The 26,815-nt window shown below is 39.0% G+C and overlaps 1 protein-coding gene across 6 annotated transcripts in view; it reads right to left on the bottom strand.

The window, feature by feature from the left end:
• Nucleotides 1–26,815, bottom strand: part of Aff2 (AF4/FMR2 family member 2) — a 551,228-nt gene that overhangs the window by 136,027 nt on the left and 388,386 nt on the right. For all 6 annotated transcript variants that reach the window (XM_045140221.1, XM_004668938.2, XM_045140222.1 and 3 more), the window contains one exon: nt 4,049–4,145. In XM_045140221.1, the coding sequence (XP_044996156.1) occupies nt 4,049–4,145 (97 nt within the window). The remainder of the gene's footprint in view (nt 1–4,048; nt 4,146–26,815) is intronic.

The following is a 26,815-nucleotide window of genomic DNA, read 5'->3' as shown; positions in this document are numbered from 1 at the left end:
ACTACTACTGTTGTCTGGCTAAATAGACATACTATGGCAACCAAATTTACCTTTACTTTTTTTACATTTAAAATATTGTGTTTATTTATTTTTAAGGAGATAGAGGAGAAAGAGAGAGATTGGAAGGAAATGAATAGACATTCCAGGGCCTCCATCTGCTGCAAATGAACTCCAGACATATGGGCCACTTGTGTATCTAGCTTTATGTGGGTCCTGGGGAATGAAACTCAGGTCATTAGGCTTTTCAGGTAAGCACCTTAACCACTATGCAATCTCCCTGGCCCTGAAAACTTCCCCTTAAATGCTCATGTTTTTGCCATTATATTAATGATCACTTTCAGTTAGTGAAGCTTCTCTTTTCAGATGGTGGTTACTCAAAACTCACCAAAGTTCTGAGAAGAAATGAAAGTGGTGTACTCAGCAAAAAAAACAAAACATCTGGGCTGGAGAGATGGCTTAGCACTTAAGTGCTTGCCTGTGAAGCCGAAGGACCTCGGTTCGAGGCTCAGTTCCCCAGGACCCACATTAGCCAGATGCACAAGGGGGCGCATGCGTCTGGAGTTTGTTTGCAGTGGCGGGAACCCCTGGCGGGCCCAATCTCTCTATTTCTCTCTATCTGCCTCTTTCTCTATCTGTCACTGTTAAATAAATAAATAAATAAAATAAAATAAAATAAAATAAAATAAATTGACATGAGAAAAAAAATATTGAAAAAAAGTGAGACATCTCTGTCATGCACTTCAAGGCTCAGAGGCTATTGCAGAAGAGATGACAGAAGGAATGTAAGAGCCAAAGGAAGGGGAAGAATGCTTATGCTACTGTCTTCCAGGTATAAAGTGCTGGTGGTATTCATGACTACCATATCACAGTGTCTGACACTACCTACATAAGATCTGCATAATAAGAGTGAACAATGATGATGTTAAAATAGAAAAAAAGACTATTTGGAAAGAAGAAGGGAATCAGTGGGAGGGGAGGAATTGAGTAGGGGGAAAGGGAAGGTGGTGAGAGGGACGCTTGTCAATAAAATGTATTTTCAAGTTGCATTTGGTAGCAAAATACCAAGTTAGAAGCTGGCACATCTTAACCCTGACATTCATCTTTATCTATGCATCAGAAATGTATTATCTTTGATTTATTTTTTCCAATCCATATCATAAAAAGCATTTTGGAAAAAAATGATTCATATATATTTCCTCAACCCATAAAATTTGAGTTCCTTCATGTGATTCAATATGTGAAGATTATGAATGAAATTATTTGAGTAGGTCTCCAAAAAGTAAATGGCTTATGATTAGACATGTTGGTATGAATACTGCCTCTGGGTTCTGTGCAAGTTGATAACTGTAATGTTGGCTCAAATTATTGGTGATGTCTGACTAGATCCTTGAGCATATAATTTACTGGACTGATGCTTTTATCCATATACTGTCTCCCAATTCTCTCACAAATAGAATTGATTCTTCAATTATGTTTGTCAAAAGAGACCCACACTACTAACAAGTTCTATGATGAGCATGAGACAGGATACATCATTTGTATCTCTTTACAGAGGAAGGATAGCTCCAACAATGGGAGAGTCACTATTCCTCATCCTGATGTTGCTTGAAATGGTTCCAATAATGAATTAAGGGAACAATACTATATTACCTGTAAGGCAGTATGTATCTTGATAAAAATGATTTTAGGGGTCTTTAAATGCTAAACAATAGATAACTATAGGAGTAAGCAAGTCTACTTCTAGACACATACTAAAAAGAGCCAAAATATATGTCCATGACAATACATGCATTCAATTGTTTATGACCACTGAAAGTGCAGAAACAACTAAAATATCTATCAACAGATGTATAGATAAATTAAATGTGGTTTATTTCAGCTATAATGTGGGTTAATATCAAAGCCATTATGGTAAGTGGAAGAAACCACACACAAAAGATCATATATGGCAGGATTTAATTCATAGGAAATAGGCAAGTCCATGAGGACAGAAAGTAGATCAATGATCGTTAGATGCTTAGAAAAATGAGGAAAGAGGAGTAACTGTTCCATGGGTACTAAAGATGAAATTATTTTGGTACTGGTAATGGATGCACAGTTTGTCAGTGAATGGAATTCCACTGTACTATTCTTTTTGAAAAGTTGGATTCGAGAAAATGTGAGGCTTTCAATAATAAACCAAATGATTTAAACCCATATATATATCCTTCAAAAGGAATGCCTGGCCTCATAAAACTAGAGCTCAAGAAATGTTACTATTGTTCCCACTACTACACACCTATTTGCTTTTGGTCTACACTGCTTTCCAGGCCTCTTGACCAATCCTCAATCTCTACAGGAAGGTCACATCTTCAAACACTCTTGGCCAATTCCTATTTCCTGGACTCAGCGATGTTATTTGGCTTAGCTTAGGTTCACCACCAGTTCAAGCTCCTTATTAAGTGATGGGAACCTAAGCTTCATGGAGAAGCCTTGTCTAATTATAGCAGGTCATAGAATGCTTCTACCTTATCAATTCTGGTCATCTGAGGGTATCAGCACTTTATACAATGTCAGCAAAGTTATCTCAAAGACCCAGATGAGGGCTGGAGGGATGGCTTAATCGTTAAGGCATTTGCCTGCAAAGCCAAAGGACCCATGTTAGATTCTCAAGGACCCACACTAGCCAGATGAAGGGGACACATGTGTCTGTAGTTCATTTGCACTGGCTGGAGGCCCTGGCTCTCTCTCTCTCTCTCTCTCCCTCTCCCACTCTTTATCTCTCTCAAATAAATAACTAAATAAAAATTAATTTTTTTTAATTTTAAAAATCCATGATTCAGGCCAATGGACCTAAGGCCATATTTTAATGTAAACACAGAAAATAATTGTAAAAGCTACAAAGCAAGTTGCATTTATGTTTTCACATACAGAGGAAATCAATGTGCAAAATTTATTTTCACTTGTTGTTACATTCTGCTTTCAACATTCCCATTAAGATTTAAAATTTGCATCTGTCAAAATCAATGATCTAGAGTTCTTGTTTTATTTACAAATGTGATCTCTTGTTATTGGCATATTAAATGAAGAAGGCAGAAATGACAGATATTGGAAATGCAATGTGTTTTCTAGTTGTGCTATCAAGTCCATAACTTGAGCAGGAGAGGGCTGCTTGCACTTGGTAAGTGGATAGCAAGCACCTAGGAAACACTTGTGAACTCGGCTTAGATTAGCACAGTGCATGGGGCACTCACTCTGTACTTGTTCTACAGAAAGCATTACACTTGCATATCATTATATATAATCAAATATATAAGCCATCCTTCTCTAGTCCCTGTTCAATGGTATCAATACCCAAAAGAGGCCCACTTTTGAGACATTGATCTCTCATGGAGATAGTGCACAGGCATCATTGGTATTACACAACATTTATGATCTAGTGACTTATAAGTGTTACTTAGCTTTGTAAGATCAAGAAGTCCAGTGTCATGGGAAATCATAAAGAAAACATTCCTGCAGCTTATTTTGTGGGAAAATACTGGAAATACTTATAATATAGAACAGAATGAGACAAGGGCAGCAAAAATGTCTTTTGCCTACAGGTTCATGCAAGCTGAAGGATAAGTGGTATTAATTCTCAGCTGCATTGTGGAGTGGCACTTCTGCAAAAGGTGAATGCAACAGTCACCATTTATACCTAATAGAATGACTATGCACTCTAAGCTTCACACTTGGAGTCGTGAAATGACCATGGCATTCACCCTAAAACAGTAAGTAGTTCACAAGAGGGAAAGACAAACTCTATTGCTAGTTGATGGCCATTATTTGGTACAGAACACAAAGAGATGAAAGGTGATGAAATCGGTTTTCAAGAGCGCTGTATCTCCTTGTGGTAGCTGTGATGACAAGTGGGAGCTGATGTAATCTGCTGCAGCACAATGTGCTCACCTTTGCGTCTATCTCTCCTTCTGAAGCCCAGAGAAGAAGTAAGGCTGTGCATGTCAAGATCATTCCCATTGCATTTTCTCCCTCCATTCAGACCACAAATAAAACCATCAGCTTCTCTTACCTGGTAGAGTTCAGTGGCTGTGCACTGAGTGGTCAAGGTCTTCACAGGCTCAAGGTCATCTTCATCACTGCTCAGCTTCAAGTCATCCTCAAGCATCCTGTCAAAGCATCAGAGTAGAATTTGTGTTAGAAAACAAAGTTTCCCAATCATGCTCTGATACATCTTGAAAACAGGATAATCAAATATTTCTGGTACAATTGGAAGCTGCAAATTGTTCAAAAGTGCTCGTCTAGTGCCAGAAAGTGCTACATGAATGACTGGGGGAAAATGGCCAACATCTGTCCAAGAAACTCATGGTCTAAGATACTCAGCAGCAAACAACTTGACGTGATGCTCACACAAGAGCAATAGTGGCATACAGCCATAGTGGGTAACCAACTGCTCTTGATTTAGCTAATGGATTCACTCACTGGAATGGAACCCATAGCTGGAGCTGGGAAACAAGCCATAACGATATCCAAAAAATAAGCCCACTCTCCATTATCAAGCTCTCACCAATCTTGAACTACAAGAGGGCCTACACCTATTAAATTCTCTCTAAAATAATAATTGTTATCCCATTTATCTGGTGCTGATTTTACTCTCTATTGGAGAATTTGCTTCTCTTTTTCAGATGGACACAGATCCTGAGGAGAAAATCAGCCCATCGCACCTCACCAGGGCCCCAGCTGAAACCAAGACTAATTGAGGAAATGAGCAAAAGTGCTGCTTTCTTGGTGAACCTTGTACCAGCACAAGAGGAGATAGACACAAAGAACACTCAACCCCTCTCAAAAAAGATATCCAGAGACACAGAGGCTCCCAAAACCTCATCACTGAAGTAGACCTAAAATGAACCCAACATGGCTCAGGGCAATTCATGGAAGAGAGGATGGAAAGATTGTTAGAGCCACATGTTGAAACATGCACAGAGACATTGCCTCCTCCCCATAACTGATGACTAACCCCACAATGCACGACCCACCTTTCCCAAGGAGGAGGCTCCCTGCGGAGGGGGGAGGACAGGGAGGAGGCTAATGATGGTACCAACATGGCTGTATACACCCTGGGTACACAACTAATTTAAAAAACAAAATAAAACAAAAAGTCCAGAGGAGAACCAAGATCCTTTCAGCTAATTAGATAGTTCGCTTTTATATTTGTGTTATATTCTGCACATATCTTTCCTCTCTATCTTCCCCTGAAATCAAGTTGGGAGACTGTTGCAAAATGTCCAGAGGTCACTGGAGTATGTATGTTTTTGACTATTAGAAGTGTAATAAATGTGATAATAATCATTTTGTAAGGTTTTCTGGCACTGGATATGGATGTGCCAAGGCTCTTTGTTTTTCCTACTCATTATTGGGTTCTGAAGGGCATGATGGTAGCCTGCTGGGGCCCTCTGGATGACAGAGGCAAAAAGTACAGTGAATTTCTATTGCACCTCACTGGCCACAAAACAGATAAGGAAGAAATGACTTGTTATCAGCTTTCTAATACACAAGTCATTTGTTCCTAGAAAAGTTGATCTGAGAGATATGTGCTCACGATTTGTATAAGAAATCTTTCTTTCCTAAGACAAGTTACCTGGAATATATGAATGGGTCTTTATTTTGGTGATGAACTAGCACTTTCAAAATTGCTTATATGGTAAACAAAACATTTTGTTTTGAAAGGAGTATTAAATCCAGTGCTGTCCATCTCCATTATCTTCAGAGTTGAGGTATAGCAGTGTGATTTATTATGTTAAAATTCTGAGTACACAGCTTTCAAAGAAAAATTGATGTTCATATTTTAATTTATTAAATATGGTTTTAGACTAATCAACAGGCCTTAAGTGGATGCAGTTTCAGGCTATCGGAACAATTTCCAACTCTCAGGCTCAGCATGAAGCTCAGCTTGAATGGCTATAATCCATTTCTCATCTCTAGAGATCATGTTCCCTGTCCTCCTAAACCTATCCAGATGTCACTTCCTTGACAAAATCTTTCTAGAAAAACAAAACAAAACAAAACCCCTCTATTTTATAAAGAATGCCTTTTCTCCCTGTCAGCTCCCATTCTGTGGCTGGATCAGAGCACAGTTGTCCAGTATTTACTTGTTGGGAGACTTTAACTTCGACTTGGGTAATGGTCACAACTCATTTATTTCAATCTTGTTCAAGTTGTTTTTCCAGAAAGGTTAGAGTCTATAAACCCCACTTTGTAGACAAGGAAAGAAAGTTCAGAATGGTGAACTGCTTTGCCCAAGGTCATATAGCCAGTTAGTGTTAAACTTCCCATTTCTGGATTCACATCTACATCTGTTATCTCTAAGAAGGAGGCTACAAAGGAAATAGTAGCTTCTAATGTCATTTAGGGGGCTAAGGGTATTTTGGAGGTTGTGTTGAATTGTTAGAAAGGGCTTCGGGTCAGAGTGAGTATCCAATAGCTGTCTATAAAGAAAGCACAGCACCTTCACCCTCTCACTAAGTCTCAGGAGAACAGAGCATATTCTCTGAGGACTGAGAACCAAAGACTCGCATAAATGATGCTGAGTGAGAAGGACCTCTGTTAATTTCAGTTAGACTAAATTTGTAGGATTTATGACTATCATTCAAGAGACGAATGGATGTTTTAAAAAACTACAGAAGTGGGCTGGAGAGTTGGATTAGCGGTTAAGCGCTTGCCTATGAAGCCTAAGGACCCCGGTTCGAGGCTCGGTTCCCCAGGTCCCACGTTAGCCAGATGCACAAGGGGGCGCACACGTCTGGAGTTCGTTTGCAGAGGCTGGAAGCCCTGGCGCACCCATTCTCTCTCTCTCTCTCTATCTGTCTTTCTCTCTGTGTCTGTTGCTCACAAATAAATAAATAAATAAAATTAAAAAAAAAGAAACCTGACATTCTTAGCAGGCCTTTCTTTAAAAAAAAAAAACTACAAAAGAAAAATAAGTATCTCGATATTTTTTTTGAAGTTTCAGGCAATGATTCCATATCATTATTACAAGCTATAGAACTCAAAAACTATCTATGCTTTTCTTTATAGAATGATTCACTTTTTGTGAGTGGCTGTATGTGTGTGTGTGTGTGTGTGTGTGTGTATGAAGGGTATGTATCCAGTTAAATGTGTGCCTAAGCATTCATCAAAATGAAAGAGGAAACATTCATTTAGTTATAGTAGTCAAAATTCTGTGTCACTTAGAGAGCTAAGTATTTGATAAAGTGCTAAGTGGCATAGAACATGTTTTTTAGCAGCACTGAATTTAATCATGACAATGATCCTATGAAAGAGGTCTGTTGCTAGTTCCATTTTCCAGATGAGGCCTCTGAGGCTTACAGGAAGTTACTGGACTGGCTCTAATCACAAAGCTAGAATTCATGGACACAGACAATAGGCCTGGATCATCTACAACCAGAACTTAAGAGTACATGTTTTCCTAGAGGATAGCAATTATAAAGAAGGGTCCATGAAATCAAATGAGCATCAACAAACGAATGAACTCACAAACCACACTGACACATGAAAACTGCAAGCTAATTCTAAGTTCTATTCTCTCACATTTACCGTCTCTGAGCATCCTCTGCATTCCTCAGAGCCTCGTCTGCATTCCTCATCTCCTTAGTGGGATAGTACTTTGTTTGTCTCACAGGAGGACAGTGGTGAGCATAACAGGAAATAATAGATATGGAAATACCTCACTAATGCATACAATGAATGTGAGTTGTCATTGGTGTGAAAAGGTATCCTGGGTAGAAAAGTAATGGACATCATGAATGTTCTTAAGTAATCATGAAGGGAAGTCTCTGTACACCTTTGATCCTCTCATTTTAATTTTTTATGTCATCTGAAGGTAAACCATAGTGACTCAGGAAATATCTAATGACATCTCAAGGCTGGATCTAAAAATAGATGTATGGTTTTTAGGTTACTATTTTCCACTTAGACTGAGCACACCTGCAGCCAGAGGATGGAGGTCCAAACTCAGATCATTTTGCACGCTGATTTTAACATAGAGATTAAATGCTCTCTAATACGTAATTATAGAAACAAACACCCAATCTTCATAAGAGTGGGCTTTACCAGCACTCCATTCAACAACAATTATTTAGTAGTTAATAAACACCAGATGAAGAAGTAGGTGGGGCTGGAGAGATGGCTCAGCAGTCAAGGTGGTTGCCTGCAAGAAGGAGGTAGGACAGCCAAAGCTAGTTATCTTTAGAGGTGCTAAGCTTTCATTTCATTTTCCTCCTTCCCTGATTTATTAAGCTTTATTATTGAACATACATGTACTTGTTTGTGTTTTCATCCTTTGCTAATGGTAAGCATTACTTTCGGGAAACCACAGGATTAAGAAATATTTTTGATTTAATAGCTGTAGCAGTACCATTTACACCCATTGCAGTTAAGGCTGCCTCAGAAGAAAATGGCAATAATTCCATTCCATGATTTTTAAGTCCATAGACATGTTCATCACATACTAGATACCTTAAAATGTGAAAAAGGGCTGGGCGTGGTGGCGCACGCCTTTAATCCCAGCACTTGGGAGGCAGAGGTAGGAGGATCGCTGTGAGTTCGAGGCCACCCTGAGACACCATAGTGAATTCCAGGTCAGCCTGGCCTAGACTGAGACCCTACCTCTAAAAAGCAAAAAAAAAAAAAAAAAAAAAAAAAAAAAAAAAAAAAAAAAAAAAAAAAAAAAAAGTGAAAAAGGTACCTCATATACATGCACCTGCACTTGGAATCTAACAACAATTGTCCTTCAACATTTCGATTATATGAAAAAAGCTAAGTGGTTTACCTTAGTGATTTCAGATGTTTGTTCATACTCTGGTGATTTACAATAACTCTTTTTGTGTTAAAACGCTAGTTATTAAAACTGTGGCTTATAATTTGTATAATATTAAAAGATAGAAAAGTCAATTAAAACCAATCTTTTCCCTGGGGAGATGATCCTATCAAAGCTGCAATGATAAAACTGAGGACAGATGGGAATCAAAGAGGAAGCACTGAAGAAAGGAAGGGTAATGGTGGAAGGATCTTCTCTATTGCTGGTTTTCTGCCTCAAGAAGTTAGTTAGTGGTTTGCATAGGTTCTTTACACTGGAACCTTTTACAACACTATGATGTGACAGGTCCATGTGAGGAGCAAGCATTGAGTGATAAAACTACTCTCCATGCACTTTGTCAATTTACACACTGAGTGTTTAGAGGATTTTGATAAGGAAAATTCAGAGGGCTTGAAACATTGACACAGAGGATTTTGTCGAAACAAAATCCTTCTTTTAGGAGGCATAGGCTTAAGAGCAAATGCTACATTTCACAATGTCACCTAGCTAGTCACCCAGTGGAGATCCCTAAACTATCTTTAACATATGGCTCTACATGTATAGTGTTTCTCTGCTGGGTAGCCAGTAATACCATGCTTTTGTTTAGGCCTTTTTTTTTTTTTTTTTTTTTTTTTTAGGAAGCCTTGATAGTTGGGAGATGTACTATCCTTTCTAGGGCATTCTGCCTGGTAGCCTGAGTCTTGATCTCTATAATTCACACTCAGACACCAGACTTACAATACTGTTGGAGTCAGTACTAGTACTGCTACTTTCATCTTAGAAGGTACTGTGGGGCTACTGCTTTCCTCAGGATTGAGGCTGTCACTGAAAGTACAGAACCATAGCCTCGGGTTCAACAATTTTTGGGTCTTCTGATTACTGACATAGATTTCTGATCTAATGAATACTTTGCTAAGAATCCTCACAAATCTCAGTTTTAGGACCATGATAGTAACAATCTGTTGAATTTTAAAATCTGTTGAAAATCTGTCATCCTCAGTACACAGAGCTGATAATAATCAGAGGGAGCTCTTGATGGCTTCAAATACATCATGCAGCTGGGCTTGGGGATAGGAGATGTCCACAGATGTGAAGGATTCCTGTGGGCTAAAAACTTATGCCTTCTCATCAGAGTCTCACTGTAGACCATCTTCTAAAATGGTTATCTCAGGCTGGAGAGATGGCTTAGCGGTTAAGCGCTTGCCTGTGAAGCCTAAGCACCCTGGTTCGAGGCTGGATTCCCCAGGACCCATGTTAGCTAGATGCACAAGGGGGCACATGTGTCTGGAGTTCCTTTGCAGTGGCTGGAAGCCCTGGCGTGTCCATTCTCTTTCTCTCTCTGCCTTTTTCTCTCTCTGACTGTCTCTCTCAAATAAATAAATATAAGAAACAAAAAAATATTAAAATAGTTCTCTCTCTCAACTGAATTCTTTTTACATGTTATTTTTATTTATGTATTTATTTGAGACTGAGAAAAATGTACAGAGAGAAAAAGAGAGAGAGAGAGAGAGAGAGAGAGAGAGAGAGCAAGAATGGGCATACCAGGACCTCCACCCTCTGCAAATGAACTCCAGATGCATATGACACCTTGTGCATCTAGCTTAAGTGGGTCCTAGGGAATAGAACCTGGGTCCTTTAGCTTTTCAGGCAAGTACCTTAACCACTAAGCCTTACCTCCAGCCCTATCCTTAATTCTTAATAAAGCAATACGAGGGAATAAAAAATGATCAATTGAGCCAAGTGTTACGGTAGCACATGCCTTTAATCCCAGCAATTGGGAGGCAGAGGTAGGAGGATCACCTTGAGTTCAATGCCACCCTGAGACCACATAGTGAATTCCAGATTAGTCTGGACTAGAGTGAGACCCTACCTTGGAAACAAAAATAAACAAAAGATCAATTTAGAATTTTTCAGGGATATATATATTCCCTTGCTCTGTACTCTTTGTGGCATTAAATGATCAGTTGGTAGAAAAGTAGGTAGCTAAGGAAGAGGGGATGACAGTTTTCAGAGTCTCCCTAAGTTAGAGTTCTTCAGTCCTCTGACCCCTTTTACTCAGGAGCAGCTGCATTTACTTGTCTAAGGTTTTCACTTAGAAGTTTCTGCTTCAATAAATACTTTGCTAAGAATCCTGGCAGATCTCAGTTTGAGGACCATAATAGTCACAATCTGTTGAATTTAAGAATCTGTTGAAAATCTGTACTATATTCTATGAGGATGGATCCCCAGCATCTATCAGGTGAGGCCCTATGACTCAGTATCTTCTACTGGCCCACAGGCTGGGTCTGACCCAGGGCATGCACCATGCCATGGCTTGAAGAACTACGGTGTCTTCTACAGTCGATGGCCTGCTGGGGATTTTACAAAATAGGCATCAAGGAAGCTTACTTTGTCACTTTACATGAAAACTAAGAGTTAGGGCTGGAGAGATGGCTTAGTGGTTACGTGCTTGCCTGTGAAGCCTAAGGACCCCAGTTTGAGGCTCGATTCCCCAGGACCCACATTAGCCAGATGCACAAGGGGGCACATACGTCTGGAGTTCCTTTGCAGTGGCTGGAGGCCCTGGCATGCCCTTCTCTCTCAATCTCTCTCTCTCTCTCTCTCTCTCTCTCTCTGCCTCTTTCTCTCTGTGTCACCCTCAAATAAATAAAAATAGACAAAAACTTTAAAAAATAAACAACAAGAGTTCTTTCTTAGGGATTGTTTAGTCCCGGTTGTACTTGCCACAAGTTTAGAACAGGCTTTTAAATGGTTGAAAAAAAGGATCAAATATAATTTAATGGCACATGAAAATTAGAAGGCAGTAAGTAAGTTTTCTTTCATAAGGAAGGTTTTACAGAACACAGCCATCTCTATTTTTTATGCATTGGCTTTTCTTGTCATGATGGTTAAAACAGAGATAAGGACCTGCAATATGTACTATTTTCACTTATACAGGCGCACCCACACACACAGTTTTATAGCCCTGTACTTTACAAAAATACTTTTCAAATTTTTAAGTTCAAAAATCCTTTTCATGCCAACAAAACTTTTACAAGGCATCACAACAAAAACTCAGGAAGACAGTGTTGCCCGGAAAGACAGAAAGAAAGAGGTGATTCAGAAAGATGTGGGGCTTTGTGTGAATCTAAGGTAGGAACCAATGTGTTTAATAACATTTCCTTTTGTTAAGATAGTTATGGATTCATGGAGATCACATAGGATTTAATCAGTAACCCGCAACATAAGTTACTTAACCTCTCTGGACCTTAGTTTATTCAACTTCAGGTTATTCCTCTGTACAATGGGAATAAAATATCTATGTCAGATGTTTAGGTAACATTTCATCATATGAATGTTGAATACCTGAAAATCAGTAACAAAGGAAAATTGTGACTCTTCTGAATTCCTTCCTTCCTTCCTTCCTTCCTTCCTTCCTTCCTTCCTTCCTTCCTTCCTTCCTTCCTTCCTTCCTTTCTCTCACTCTCTTTCTCTTGCTTGCTCTTTTAACTCTCCCATTGTGAGACATCGAATTGCTATTAAGAGCACTAAGCTCATGTTTGCTGAAATCCACTACAGCTTAAATTAAACTCTGGGATCAAGGTTCAATGATTACATTTGTAAATTCATAGGCACTGATATCAGAGTCCCTTAACTTGGAGTGTTTCAAAACTATCTTTCAAACCTGTTTCTAGAGAAAAGTTGTCAACGAAGGCTGTTTACCTGCATTGATATAGGAGATAGGATTTATTTTATGCTGATGCATAAAGACATCACATTTCATTTCAGATTGTTGAAGCAAAATATTCAAACTTGACAACTTAGGCCTAACTAAAATTCTGACAGCAGTGTTGCTCAGTTATTTCTGAAGGTTCTACCTGATTTGTATGCTCAGCAACTTATGATACAAAAATGTGACTGCCTACACTTCAGAGTGGAAGGAGGTGGATTGCCTTATAACCCATATTGACAAGAGTTTCACCTCCATGGAATCCTCATGTCCCCATGCATTCCAGCACTGAACACACAAACCACCCAGAATGCACTCATACACAAGGTAGGGTAAGACCAAGACCAAAGCATGGCTGACTCCACTAGCAAAGAGACAGAGGGCACTTCTAGTTTATATAATTTAATACTCACATTATGGAAGGCAGGAAGAACTGGCAATGCTGCCTATTTTTTCAGATTTTAGTTCCAACAACCAGACATACATTCTCCAAAACTGAAGGGGGCAGAGGACTGCGAAGTGAGTTATAGGCTAGTCTGTAGCCAGGGATCCCCTTCAAGACTTCAGCTTATCAGATTTATGTGCTGAAGTTGTATTTGGCAAGGGCAGGCCAAGCTTTACACCTCTTCAGGATGTGGGACACAATAAGTAACTGTCTTCTGACAGCCTCCCACAAGACATAAGAAGGCAAGGAAGAGATGGCCTTGAAGTATGGATCCTGACTTATCCATGTTATCTTGTGCAGGGAGGATTGTTAGGTGTTCCACAAAAGGCTCAGACTAGCTACACTTCAAGTTTCAGCTATGTGGCCAATTTCTCTATCTGCAAAGTAAGCAGGGCAGACATATTCCCCTATATCACCAGACATCCTCATCCATTGGTAAGTACTCCGCAGAGGATCTCCTTTCCAGACTTCAGGGCCATGTTGAACAAATTTCTTTACTAAATGTCTCATGGCAATCGTTCTGCCCACATTTAAATTCTAGAAAAAGCTAAGAGTGTCATAACCACAAGGAGAGTGATAGCTAGGGTTGATATTTTAGCTAAGCTTGCCACAGTTTGTCACACAACACGCCTTTGGATCCAAGGTGGCACTCACTAGCAAGAGCTAAGCCATGTTAGTTAATGTTGAAGACTAGTCACTTGCCTATTTGCAACAATAATTGACTTGCATGGTGGCTTTTGAATACAGAGAAGAGCTCAGTGTATGAAACAAACTTGGGCTGCACTTAGGTCCAAATGAAATCCCTATCTAGTTCATATTAGATCTAATCCCTTAAACTCCCGAGGAGCTCAGTGAAATGGAAATTGCAATAGTACCACCATATAGAATTGTTCTACTATTAAATGAGATATTTCATAATGAAACTTTGGCACCCAGTTTATACATTGTTGTGATTATTGGCTGACAGTACTTCAGCCTAAATTATCCTGAGAACACATAAAAAGGTATTCTCTGTGCCAGAAACAGAAGTAGATCATTATCATTACAAAGAGAATCTTCATGATATTATTATGTCAACTCTATCAAGCTTCTGGACAAGGAATGTGTAATAGTAAATTAGGAACCCATGGCAACACCAAATAATTTTCCTTTTATATTAGAGAGTCTCATTAATATTTTGATTGAATAGAGAAGTAACCAGTAACTCTGATAGTAACAATCCTGGGAGACTTTGTGTAACAGGAGTCAATGAATTAATAAAGATGAATAGAATATGCTATAAAATAAGGATGGGTTGGAGGAGGCATCTTGTTTGGAATTTTCTTATGAGTCAACAGAAACTTGAAATGAAATGGTTTCTTTTAAGTCCATTTTTTTTTTGTTATTAAGACACATACATTTTTTAAAAAAATCTCCTCCTCCCCTGACCATCTCCCTGTCTCCCTACCCTGCTTTCACTCCCACACACTCACTATTTCCTCTTTGACCTTCATATCACTTAGCATCTGCTCCTTTTCCTACAGATTAGTCTTTAATTGTATGTTTTAAAACAAAATTAGTGTTAGAGATGACCGGTTCAAGTGTTTTAAAAGTCCTCATTCATGCTGATTCAGTGGCTAAGCAGAAAGAAAACAGGCTAATGTTATCTAGTAGCACCATTTGTTCTAATAATATCTCCAATTTAAACAGTTTGAGGCATCACATATGATTTAGACAAGGAATCTTTTCTATTTAGATAAAGACAAAATTAAAAATGACATGAAAATCCTCAGTTTCTAGATCCATGTTTCAAAATTTATTAACCATTTAAAAGCTCATCACCATTCTGTTGACATTCATGGATGTCTAAAACTTTTTTTTAAATATAGAGATGCTGTGTAATGTGACTGAAAATTTGATCATGCATTATCCCAGAGAATCCAATATTTATGTTGCTGCACTTGGTTGCAAAGCCAATCCTGCAAGGCTCTAATACAGAAGAATTTTCTGAACATTTTGAGTAATGGGACTGAAATAATTTAATGGTTCCTTCTGTGTATATGAAATGAGTTGCTTAATATACTTAGCATTTGCATAAAACTTGCTTACACTATAAATGGTAGTATATGTCACCATTACATTTATGTGGGAAGCAGCCATCTTGAGTCGTTCTGGCTATCTCTCCAAATTTCAACAGTGCACAGGAATTCTCTGTGATTCACTAATACCTCCCAGGTTTTATTTAACCCTGTAGAGCCCCCTATAAGGTTATTATCTTAACAGTGAAACTGAAGCTCTAAAGAATTACTGGACCAGGTGATTTCTGAGAAAGGGACATTCTAAACATAAAGGAGGGCTTATTGTCAATAAGTGACATATTGATGTAAACCTCTGTAAATTAATTAGATGGGTCTAGCTTTTGAATTCTGGAATCAGATGCATTACCATTGTGCCATGAGGTCCTCAGCTTTCTAATCTGAAGCACAGAAATGACATAGGTGTCTAATGATCCAGGACACTGGGAAATACAATTTACTAAATAAAATTTGACAATACAGAGCTGGAGGGATAGCTTAGCAGTTAAGGTCACTTGCCTGCAAAGCCAAAGGACCCAGGTTCTATCCCTTAGGGCCCACGTTATCCAGATGCACAAGGGACACACATGTCTTTCCCTCCCTCATTCTCTGTCAAATAAATAAACAAATTTTTAAAGTTGACAATATAGAAATAGAAGGGCAAAGATTTGGGAGGTAGAAGGTCCAATTCTGGCCTTTGCATTTTACTACCTTCACAAATTCCACAAACTAACTAATGTCTCTAGGCCACCTTTATTTGTTTCTAAAGTGAGAATTCTGATTATTATGTCCTTTTCAAGGTAACTGAGATAATATGTGAGAAGTGTCTATTGTGTTTAATGAATACTACTACTTCAACTATTACTGCTATTAGGGTAAATTTGAACCCAATTATCACCATAGAAAAATCTGGCAAACTTCTGGTTGAAGAAGGCAGGTTGAGCTCCAACAGAGGTTGACCAGAACAGGCTTCATATGTAGTACATGAAAAAGTCATGAAACTGTGGATTTATTTTTTCCTGATTTAGCATCAGATGAAATGACACTTCTGACTACTGGCCCACTACAATGCTGTCTATCCAGTTGTTCACAGTCTCATTCTTTTCTGTGTATATTTGTGTGTGTGGTATGTATATATGTGTGTATGTGTGCTCATATGTGTGTGAGTGAATGTGTGTGTGTGCAGGTTCATGGGCACATATGTGCTGAGGCTAGAGATCAACATTGTCTGCTTTCCTTCCTTAATCACTTTCTACCTTATTTATTTATTCGCAGTAGGGTCTCACTCTATCTCAGGCTCTTCTGGATCTCACTCTGTAGTCCCAGGCTGGCCGTGAACTCATAGAGATACTCTCACTCCTACCTCCCAAGTGCTGGGATTAAAGTTGTGCACCACCACACCTGACCCTACCTTATTTTTGAGGGAGGCTCTCTCACTGTTAACTGAGCTTATTGTGTTGGCTACACAATCTATCCAGCAAATTTTATGTGGGTATTCAGGATATGAGCTCAAGTCCTCATGTTTGCATTGCAAGCAGTTTACTGCCTAAGTCATTTTCCTAGTCCCCCATATTCTCACATTCTTAATAAATCAGTATCTATCTATCTGCATCAAAAAGCATATGAGGGGATGGAGAGATGGCTTAGTGGCTAAGCGCTTGCCTGTGAAGCCTAAGGACCCCGGTTTGAGGCTCGGTTCCCCAGGTCCCACGTTAGCCAGATGCACAAGGGGGCGCATGCGTCTGGAGTTCGTTTGCAGAGACTGGAAGCCCTGGCGCACCCATTCTGTCTCTCTCCCTCTATCTGTCTTTCTCTCTGTGTCTGTCACTCTCAAATAAATAAATAAATAATGAACAAAAAATATTTTAAAAAAAAAGCATATGGGGACTATAGAGATGGCTTAGCGGTTAATCTCTTGCCTGTGAAGCCTAAGGACCCCAGTTCAAGGCTTGATTCCCCAGGACCCATGTTAGCCAGAAGCACAAGGGGCACATGTGTCTGGAGTTCATTTGCAGTGGCTGGAAGCCCTGGAGTGCCCATTTTCTCTCTCTCTCTCTCTCTCTCTCTCTCTCTCTCTCTCTCTCTCCCTCTTTCTCTGTCTGTCACTTTCAAATAAATAAATAAACATAAAACAATTTTTTAAAAAAAACATGGAATTATGCATACAGTGAATGGCACATCTAATATTGGACAATAGTTATCTAATATCTGGAATGTTTCAGAACAAGAATATTGTCATTCCAATTAAATTGCTCTAGTGATTCTAGGAATAAAACATGAGCAAAATCAAATTAGTTTGAATGTTTCCTATCATACCGACCAGATATGCAATTATTATTACATGTTTATTATTATAAGGTATTATTATTACATTGTCTGTGTATTACAATAAATCTAAATCAGTCAACTAGCTAACAATAGCCAAGACTTAATTAAGGTAAAGTTAACATTTGTAGGACATGTGCTTCCCTAAGTATTCTGATGGGGTACCTCACTAACTCTTCCTAAGAAATCTAGGAAGTTTATTTGTGTTTTATTGTTTCAAGGAAGGACAGTCAGGCTGAAAAACTATGAGTATAACTCTCAGTAGGATAAAATACCTCTGATTCATATAGCTGATAAAACATTGTTAATTAAACCTGAAAACTCAGTGAACAAATGATAAGTAACTCAAATAAAAAAAGGAAAAGGATCTGAATTTTTTAAAAAATAACACTTTCTTACAAATGTTATCACTCACAACTTATTGTAGACCTCTTAAATTCCTAAATTCCTATGTTGAAGTTTTAATGTTCAGTGGGATGGTATTTGAAAATAGGTCCTCTTAGAGATGATTAAATCATGAAGGCTTTCTAGGAAAAAAAAAAGTCAGAGCTATGGTAAAATTTCCACAAAGCTGTCTGACTGATGAACACTTCATGATTGTACAGAGTTAGAAGTTGTAGCATCAGAGCCAAAACATCCTGGGTTATCTTTAGTCCCCTTCATAGCAATTCATTGCTTACTTCTGTCTCTGACCTAACATCCTTGTAAGAGTAGCAAGGGAAACTTTTTGGAATGAATTACCTTAGCAGACAGCTATCTTCTACCAGCCCAGTAGCCAAGAATGTCATCAAACAGCATCTGAAACCAATAGCAGAGATTTCCCTGCTTTGCTATAATCTGCCTGTGTGAGATTTCCACTCCTGTATCTGGAAATGCCTTTATTTACATCCTTCTTTTGTTCTGCAACTATAAAAACCAAAACTACTTTCATGTTGGCATGTGCTGTCTGAGACAATATGAATTCATGTTCTCTGGCCATGGCTCCACATATTTGGCTCAAGAATAAATTATGAGCTGGGTGTGGTGGCATACGCCTTTAATCCCAGCATTCGGGAGGCAGAGGTAGGAGGATTGCTGTGAGTTTGAGGCCACCCTGAGACTCCATAGTGAATTCCAGGTCAACATTGACTAGAATGAGACCCTATCTCAAAAAACCAAAAAAAAAAAAAAAAAAAAAAGGAATAAATTATGTCTTATACAGTTTCAGGTGAGAGCTGTGCTTTGTGTCAGTGGATAAGTACCTGTTTAAGAAGAGACAAAAACAGCTCATTTCCTCTGGTTATCCCCACCCAACATAATAGCACTTTGACCTTGGATGTCCTAACCCTCAAAACTGAAAAAAAAATATTTTTTATGTTGCTTAAGCCACGTGTTCTATGGTACATTTTATCTAGCAGCCTGAAGTACGACTGAATGATAACTGGCCAATAACCAGATGAAACAATATTCAGTATCATTTGCCATCAAGGAATAGCTGCAAATTGTAAACAATACAAATGCCCATCAGCTGATGGATGGATGAGCATCATGTGATTCATCCAGGCAATGGCATATCATTCAGCTATAAAAGTTAATGAAGTACTGAAGCATGCTACAAGTGAATGAGCCTCAAAAACATTATGTTAAGTGCAAGACAGATCATATATTGAATGATTCTCTATATATGAATTGTACAGCATACAGTAATATATAGATACATAATGCATAATGATAAAAAGATACTGGTTGCCAGGAGATGGACAGGGAAAAATGTGAGAAATGACTATGTGTGTGTATGTGTGTGTGTGTATATATATATATATATATATATATATATATATATATATATATATATATATATATATATATATAGTGTGTGTGTGTGTATACATACATATATATGTATATATATACATACATACATACATACATATATACACACACATATATACATTCCTTGGGTTGAAAAAAATAGAGTTGGAAAGTGGTGGTGGTTGCACAACTATGTGAATATGTTTTAAAAAAACCGAATTATACACTTTAAAAATGCTAAGTGTGCTGGGACTTCAGACACCATAAAGCCATTAATAAGAAAAAAAAAATCAGGCTCACAGCTGGCCAGTAAGGGAGAGGAGAGCTAGGATGGCAACTCACACCTTTTTGAATGCCAAAGTCCACACCCCTGATCACTCTGCTTAGTACTGTTCAGTATGACAGTTTGACAGATGGTCTCAGATGAATTCTATCTGCAAAGAAAACTAGAAAAAGAAGCGATTTTGTTCACATAATCCCCTTCTCCCTCCATGTTTTGTACATTTAAGCTGTAAAAGGCATTGTTTTTCTCTAATAGAGGAAAGGCACTAGAGACCCAAGATCCTCTCCACAAAGACTGCTCTATCCCCCAGAACTGGAGTCTTTTCAGACCCAAGGCTAGTGGACAGAGGAATCTGAGGGGTAATGGGTCCTTCTCAGCAGTATAGATTTCCTGCTTTAATCCCAAATAAACCTCACAGGCCGGTGTATGCTTAATAATAGCTGAAAATGGAGATGAGTTGCTCTAATTGGACATCAGCGCCAATGAAAGGAGGCTCACATCTTAGCAATTAACAGAGAAGTGGGATGAGGATGCAGATTTGGTACTCTACTGACAATTGTGCAGGAACTCACTAAGCACAGGTCAAGTAGGCCTCTGACTCAATGTCCGCAAAGGGAAAATGCATTAGCTCCTGTTAGTTTTCTGTGTAGCCACCCAGACTGCAACAGTTTCTTCTCTGCTGAGTACACACTGGCCCCAGTCCTCCACTAGCTAATCGATTTTCTGGAAGCATGAGATTAGGTAGCTGGACTCCTATCAGGGCCCAGCACTAAGCATGAAGCTCCTACACTAATGCAAATGTTAAATCACAAATCCAATTTAAATTAGGGTTCCCTTGAGCTGAAAGATAATAGGTCTTTAATCCTCTTCTCATTGTCTACCATCTAACCTTCACAATCTTAGATTTGACACTATAAAAATGTCCAAGCTGCTCTTTTTTTTTTCCATGCAGAGGGAATCCCGACTTAAACAACACACACACACACACACACACACACACACACACACACAGAGAGAGAGAGAGAGAGAGAGAGAGAGAGAGAGAGAAAGAGAGAGAGAGAGAGATCAACAGTAAATGTCTTTTCCCTGTGAATATCAGCATTACAAACTCTTTGGCTGCCTTGCAACTTTAGAGCGACCTTGCTGTCATCTCCCCAGCTGTGTCCTTGCATTCCCAGACCTGGCTCAGAAGAACATCCTGGGGGCTTGAGGGCTGCTGTCTCTGAGACTGTGAAGTGAAGGTCAAACTGCTTCAGGGTAGGGCCATGTGATGACCACTCAGTTGGTAGCTGTTAGCAGACCTCGAAGCAACAGGGGTATTTCCAGCTCATCCTTCTTGCCTTTGGTTAGTTTTAATCGCCCACCCATCAGGGCCAAATTGCCTTGTAACTGTCTGTGGGCCTTGAATCTGACAGAGATAGCCACTATTGTTAATAGGAGCCTTCACCTCAGCCCATTTAACTTGCCTCAGTTTGACAGTTTCACAATAACCACCTTCCCTTGAAAGAAAACTGTGATTTACTGGAAAGAGAATGTGGAACAACAGCCTGATTTGTCTCTTGGTCTCCGGTGAGTTCTCTTGGCAAAATGTCCTACCATAAAGCCGGAGAATGGACTGCCATGGGTGAGGGAGCCGAACAGATGCCAGGCTTGGTTAAGGACACTGGGAAAATGCACAGAAGAGAGCCGCTCACTAGGAATGTGAGGGCTGAGTCCTGTATACATTTTGTTTCTACAAGACAAAGTAAATCTGTTTCTTTTAAAATATTTCATCATTTGTCCAAGTAGGGTGGGCTTTGCTTAACTTGGTAATTGCTGTAACAACATTATTGGGAAATTACTGCTCGCTGATGCTTCATGAGTCAGTTTCTCTGACTCCCTGTCATTCTGAGAGAGGGAAGAAGAGGCTCAAGGTTGATTTGGGAGCAAAGAAGGGGGTGGGGTACAGAGCTAAGTACCCCATTACTGCTGTAATCTGAGGGTCATAGGAATCACTGTCTTATCAGGGTGTTAATTCTAAACCCTCAACTCAAATTCATACAGGAGAGTCCCGCTCTCAGCACCTCAGACTGTGACCTTACTTAGAGATAAATTTTGAAGGCTTAAGGGTTGGCCCTGGGGTACCAGGCCAGAGAAATAGACTGATAGGCATACGAGTAAGAAGCTGTGAAGAGACATAGGGAGCACACAGTCATGTGCATAAGCAAAGAAGAAAGGTGTGGAGCGGGCCCTCCCCAACAGCCCTCACAAACAACATACTCTGCCAATGTCTTGTTCTTGGAACTTCTAGCCTGTAGAATTTGAGACAATGCTTTTGTTGTGGTCTTGAGTCTCCAGCTTGTGGTATTTGGTTACTGAATGCAGTTTCTAGGTCCCCCAAGTATGTGGGTTAGATCCCATATAGACAGCATTTTATCTACTTGCTTTCCATGTAGTTACTTGGAAAACAAAACACTTAAGGGTATGGGGGAAATATGTTAGCTAAGATGAAACAGCAATGAAGTGATATATGGAAAGTTGAAGCTTTGCAACAGACCAATTTTCTTATGTACAGCATAACTGGAGTTCAAAGCGCAGCACCAAAGCTGTTTTGAGAGATTGTCATATTTTAATAAATACTATTAAATATTTTGCTTTGATAAGCCTCATTTATATTATTTTTATCTTTGCTGGTTGCGAATAGGATTCCTGGATCTAGTTACTTATATCCATGCTACTAATGGCAGATTGACAATCTTTGAAGTGTGATATTTTAGAACTCAACCATTCTTGGTTTATGATTTTTGATCCCTAATGAGATTAAAGTGCCCCCCTTCTGACACATTCTGTATAGATGAACACAGAGCTAGCAGTCACACAGCATGAAGTATCAAACTCTAAAGAAGATGGTATAAAAGAAAAGTTTGAAATGTAAGATAATTACAGATGCTGGAGACATGGGCAATAATCAGGCTTGTCTCCCAAACAAGGGTGGGGGAGAAAGGGGAAACAAGCACTGTTGTGAATTCCACTTCTCTTATTGTTCCTTCTACCCACATGTCTCACAGTGCTCCTTCCCTTACAGTGCATGCTTTTCCATATTCTGGGTCCTATAGCGACATGTTCTGCCTAACATGTTTTTATGAGTACCAGTCTTTTAAATCTAATTCTACCACAAGTGCCTGAAATCCAAGCAAGCCAAAACTAAGTTGATAGTCTCTACACTCCTGCTGAGTTTTGAAGTGTGTATATATATTCATCACTCATTTATTTGTGTCTTATATATTTAGCTAGTGATTGTGGTGAAATATGTGCACCATGCATTTTGGTATTTCAAAGTAGATCACTTGCTGCTTTGTAGTACAGTTTTGATATTGGTAATCCTTGCCATTATCTAGCTCAAAACATTTTTACCACCCCAGAAAGACATCCTGTACATTTTCACTAACACTCATCAAATCCTTTTATATCTTCCACAGTATATTCCTAGAGAACTTTGTGTCTGCTTTCCATCTCTATAATGTACATTACCCTGGTACATATTTCGATAGTATGTGTTGTTTTGTGTCTATCTTCCTTTACATATCAAGTTTCATGCAAACCATAGAGTGGACAGTACCTCATCCTTAGATCTGGTTTTGCATCATTCTACTATGGGTTGGATGCTTGCACCTCTCCAAAACTCATATTGCAACTTAATCCTCAAGGCCTTAGACTATGTGGTGGGGACTATTAAGAGGTGATTAGGGCATGGATAGGATTATAGAAGCTCCTCAACTTGTGATGGCATTATTTCCTTATAGACCCATCATAAATAGAAAATACTGCAAATCAAAAGGGTATTTAATCCATTGGAATTAGGAGATACCAATGGGCATTTTGTAGACATAATGAGATTGGATAACACAGAACACAATATCTGGTAAACACTGGCTACACCGTTTCCGTGGTATATCCTTGAGCTTGTTGCTGACAGGAAGTTGGAGTGCACTACCACTGCCAGGCCTGGGGAGAGAGGTCCTACTAGGTGAAACCAAAATTCATAATTTGGAGGACAGTTTCTAATGAATATGGAATGTTTTCACAGTCATAGAGCTGAAAATGGTAAACTGAACTGTCATAAGTCCATATGTAATGTCTTATGAATGCTAGCAGAACTAGCCTGGCTTGTATTGCCCAGCAATTCCTTCTCTCATATAAGGACACAGTGCCTGTCCCTGAGCTGAGAGGATACAGAATCATGGTTCCAGCTTGCAAGCAGACATCAAACTTGCTGGACTCTTGATCTTAGACTGCTCATCCTCCAGAAAGATGACCAAATACATTACCCAACCTCAGGTACCTTGACCTAGCACCATCTATCCCTATTGCTAGACAAATTGAACTTGAATCATTCTTAAATTTCTGCTATTTGTCAGTCACTCAATTCCACTGATGGAAATTCAGACAACCTATCTTCCTTAAGTCTGTCATCTTTTCTGTTACCACCTTCTTTCAAGAATTCATCATCTCTCACGTGGGCCACAATATTGTCTAAAACATAACTCTAGCCATGTAATTCTTCTGACTAATACCTTCAAAGGCAACAGAGTTCAAGGTCCCTAAAATTCACTTCTGGGATATCTTGAGTCTGGAGATTAGTGTGACCCTGAGGGAAGTAGGGCCTAGACAATCTGGGGAAAGTTGCTACAAAGGTCTGAAAAGGGACTGGCTGGGGGTGGCTGTCACCATGCTTTACTAGCAAGTTCTTTCACTTGGATGCAATGTAGTATCAGACCATCAGATGGTTCTGATGAGAAAGAGCCACTAGGAGGTATGGAAAACATGTGGCAAGAAACTTGTCAAGTTCGTGGCACCTGACTGCACTTAATTTCTCTACTAATGATAGGTGTTTGATGGCAGGGGGCATGCGTTGAGAAGAACAGGGAATGGGTGGGCTGGGAGATGGGACTTAGTGAGGCTAGACAAGATGGCCTTTTAAGATGGTGTGGGAATCTCCAAACCTTTGGAACTTGCCTCTGGATTGATTTTTCTTATTCAGGTAAAAGGAAGCCTTCATCTAGTATTCTTTTTACTTTCTTAAAATATATTATTTATTTTTGCATGGAGAGAGAGATAGAGAATATTGGTATGCTAGAGTAGCCAGATGCTTCAAAGGAACTCCAGACACATGAGCCACTTTGTGCATTTGTGTCTTGGAATCTTTGTTTGCCATTCTGAGTGATGGCTAACAGACAAAGAATCCAAGTACTACAGAGAAGGCCTGACCCGTGAATTACATGAACGTATGGACAGGTATGAATAAGAATGGCTGTGTTATAGAACAAATAATTCCTATGTTTCTATAATGTATGAACATACAAGAATCTTAATTAGTATTTGTATGCCTTGTTGTATTTAAAATAGGACAGTTCACTTTAAAGAAAATACAGTATTTAGCTTATCTATGTTTATGCTGTTCCTAATTATGAAAGAATTAAAAAGTCAAGGACAAACTTGTGATCTTTCATACCTGTGGGTTTTGATGGAAATTCTCCTGGTCTTCCTAACAGAAAACTGGGGAGGGGGAAGTTAATCTACTTTAGGACACTCTTCAGCTCTTCAGAAATGAACACCATCAAGCTACCACATAAGAAAAGTCTGTCATGTTACTAAAAATGACATTAATCTGTTCTTTGAGTTCCTTATTAGTAGTAAATTGAATAAATGCAAAGTAAATACTTTGGTATAGTTTTCCTGCTTGCGATTATATACAGAGGAGGATTTTCAGAAAGTTAAAACATATTTTCATATAAGTTTGAGTAATATTTATTAGAAAGTAGCTGCAGGTTGCTTCTTCCTCTCATGCTCTTCATCACCACTCATGTTAGAGCTACTTGATAAGACTCTGATCCCCTGAAGGCATCAAGGATCTCTGTAGACCATAGACCTCTCATGAAGCTAGTAGTACCAGTTCCACATTACAGATGGAAGCGATTGTAAACAGAACACTGAACGTAAGTATTGTGCGGCAGATTGCAGGGAATTGTGCCAGTACTAAACATCCCTCTTGTTCTATGCAAGTGTTAACATCTAGAATTTGCTGAAAGTGTTTTTCTTCTCCTTAATACAGCTTCAACCACCCCTTTTAGCTTGTACTTCTTTAGCAGGGACAAAGGAGCATAAAAGTACCTGTCATTCTATAGTATTGATTGTTTCCTAGTAATTACACATTACTAATTAAAAACAAAAGCCAGTGTATATCCTAGACAGAGAATCTTAGTAAGTTAGTTGACAGCTGAGACATGCAAAGACTTTGTTTGGGGGCACAAATAATCCTTAAAGCCTAAGAGCACAGTTTACCTACATTCCTCTCTCCTTGGCCTGGAAAGAATAGCTCTGGGAGTCAGCAGGGGCAGCAGCCATAGAAATAACCTTGTCAATCCCTCCCACCATCATGGGTGCTAATTAGTGCCAATTAAGGGTCTTGTCTTTTTTTTTTTCTTGTCTGTGGAACATCTGTCCATAGGCATTTAATGCAAACCCCCAACTCATTTTTTCAAGGCCTAAAAATACCACACAACAGTTCATTTTAGTCTACACTGATTTTAAACTTGTGAGAAGTTCTGCATGTTTCTCTGCCTACCCTAATCATCATTCATAGTTATCTTATGGTGACAAAGAGGTGCTTTCTTGAGGTCTGTGGCATACTGGCTCAGAAAAAGAAGGGGCAAAGATAAAACCTTAGAGACTCAGGCTTTTTGCTCACCCTATATTCTGTAGTCTGCCTCATTTTTGTCAAAGTATTGCATTGTCACTCAGATAAATGCTCTTTGTTTTGTTTTAAAACCTTGCTGGTGGGGAAAAGGCCAGTGTTAAATAGCTTCTGTTTAATTGAACCTATTCTGTGTACACAGTGGGTCCATAAAAGTGTCTGCATCATTAATGTATGGTGATGCAAATGAAGGTGGCCCTGCTGTTTCTTTCTCCCTTTATAAAGTGGCCTTTCAATCCTTGTTTGGGACAGGACAAGACCCTAGTGACTCCCAGCTTGTTTTGTTCTGTGTGGCCATGAGAGGACTTTCATTCATTCCAGGGCAGCTTTATAATGACATGTTATCACAGACAGTATCTAGGCGATTCTATCTACTGCTAAGCACTTTGGGGAATCTTTTTGAATTGCCAAAGTCTAGGAGAGTATTTTATCTGGCTAAGATTGCTTTAGTTTGGATATTTCTCTGGATTCTATTATGAAGCCTTTGTCCTTTCACTTCAAAGTAAACAAAACATACTCATTGATCTTTAGAGGGCTATCAAATTTTACTATGAAACACATTATTGCCATATCATTCTCTTCAGATCTCTAATAAAGTTATTTCTCATTATTCAATTTGTGACCCACTTTGTGCAGTGAAATGTC

The sequence above is a fragment of the Jaculus jaculus genome, chromosome X, assembly GCF_020740685.1.
Source record: "Jaculus jaculus isolate mJacJac1 chromosome X, mJacJac1.mat.Y.cur, whole genome shotgun sequence".
In the NCBI taxonomy this organism is placed as follows: domain Eukaryota; kingdom Metazoa; phylum Chordata; class Mammalia; order Rodentia; family Dipodidae; genus Jaculus; species Jaculus jaculus.
The sequence above is the reverse complement of the archived record's forward strand: the minus strand, read 5'-3'. Positions and strand labels throughout refer to the sequence as shown.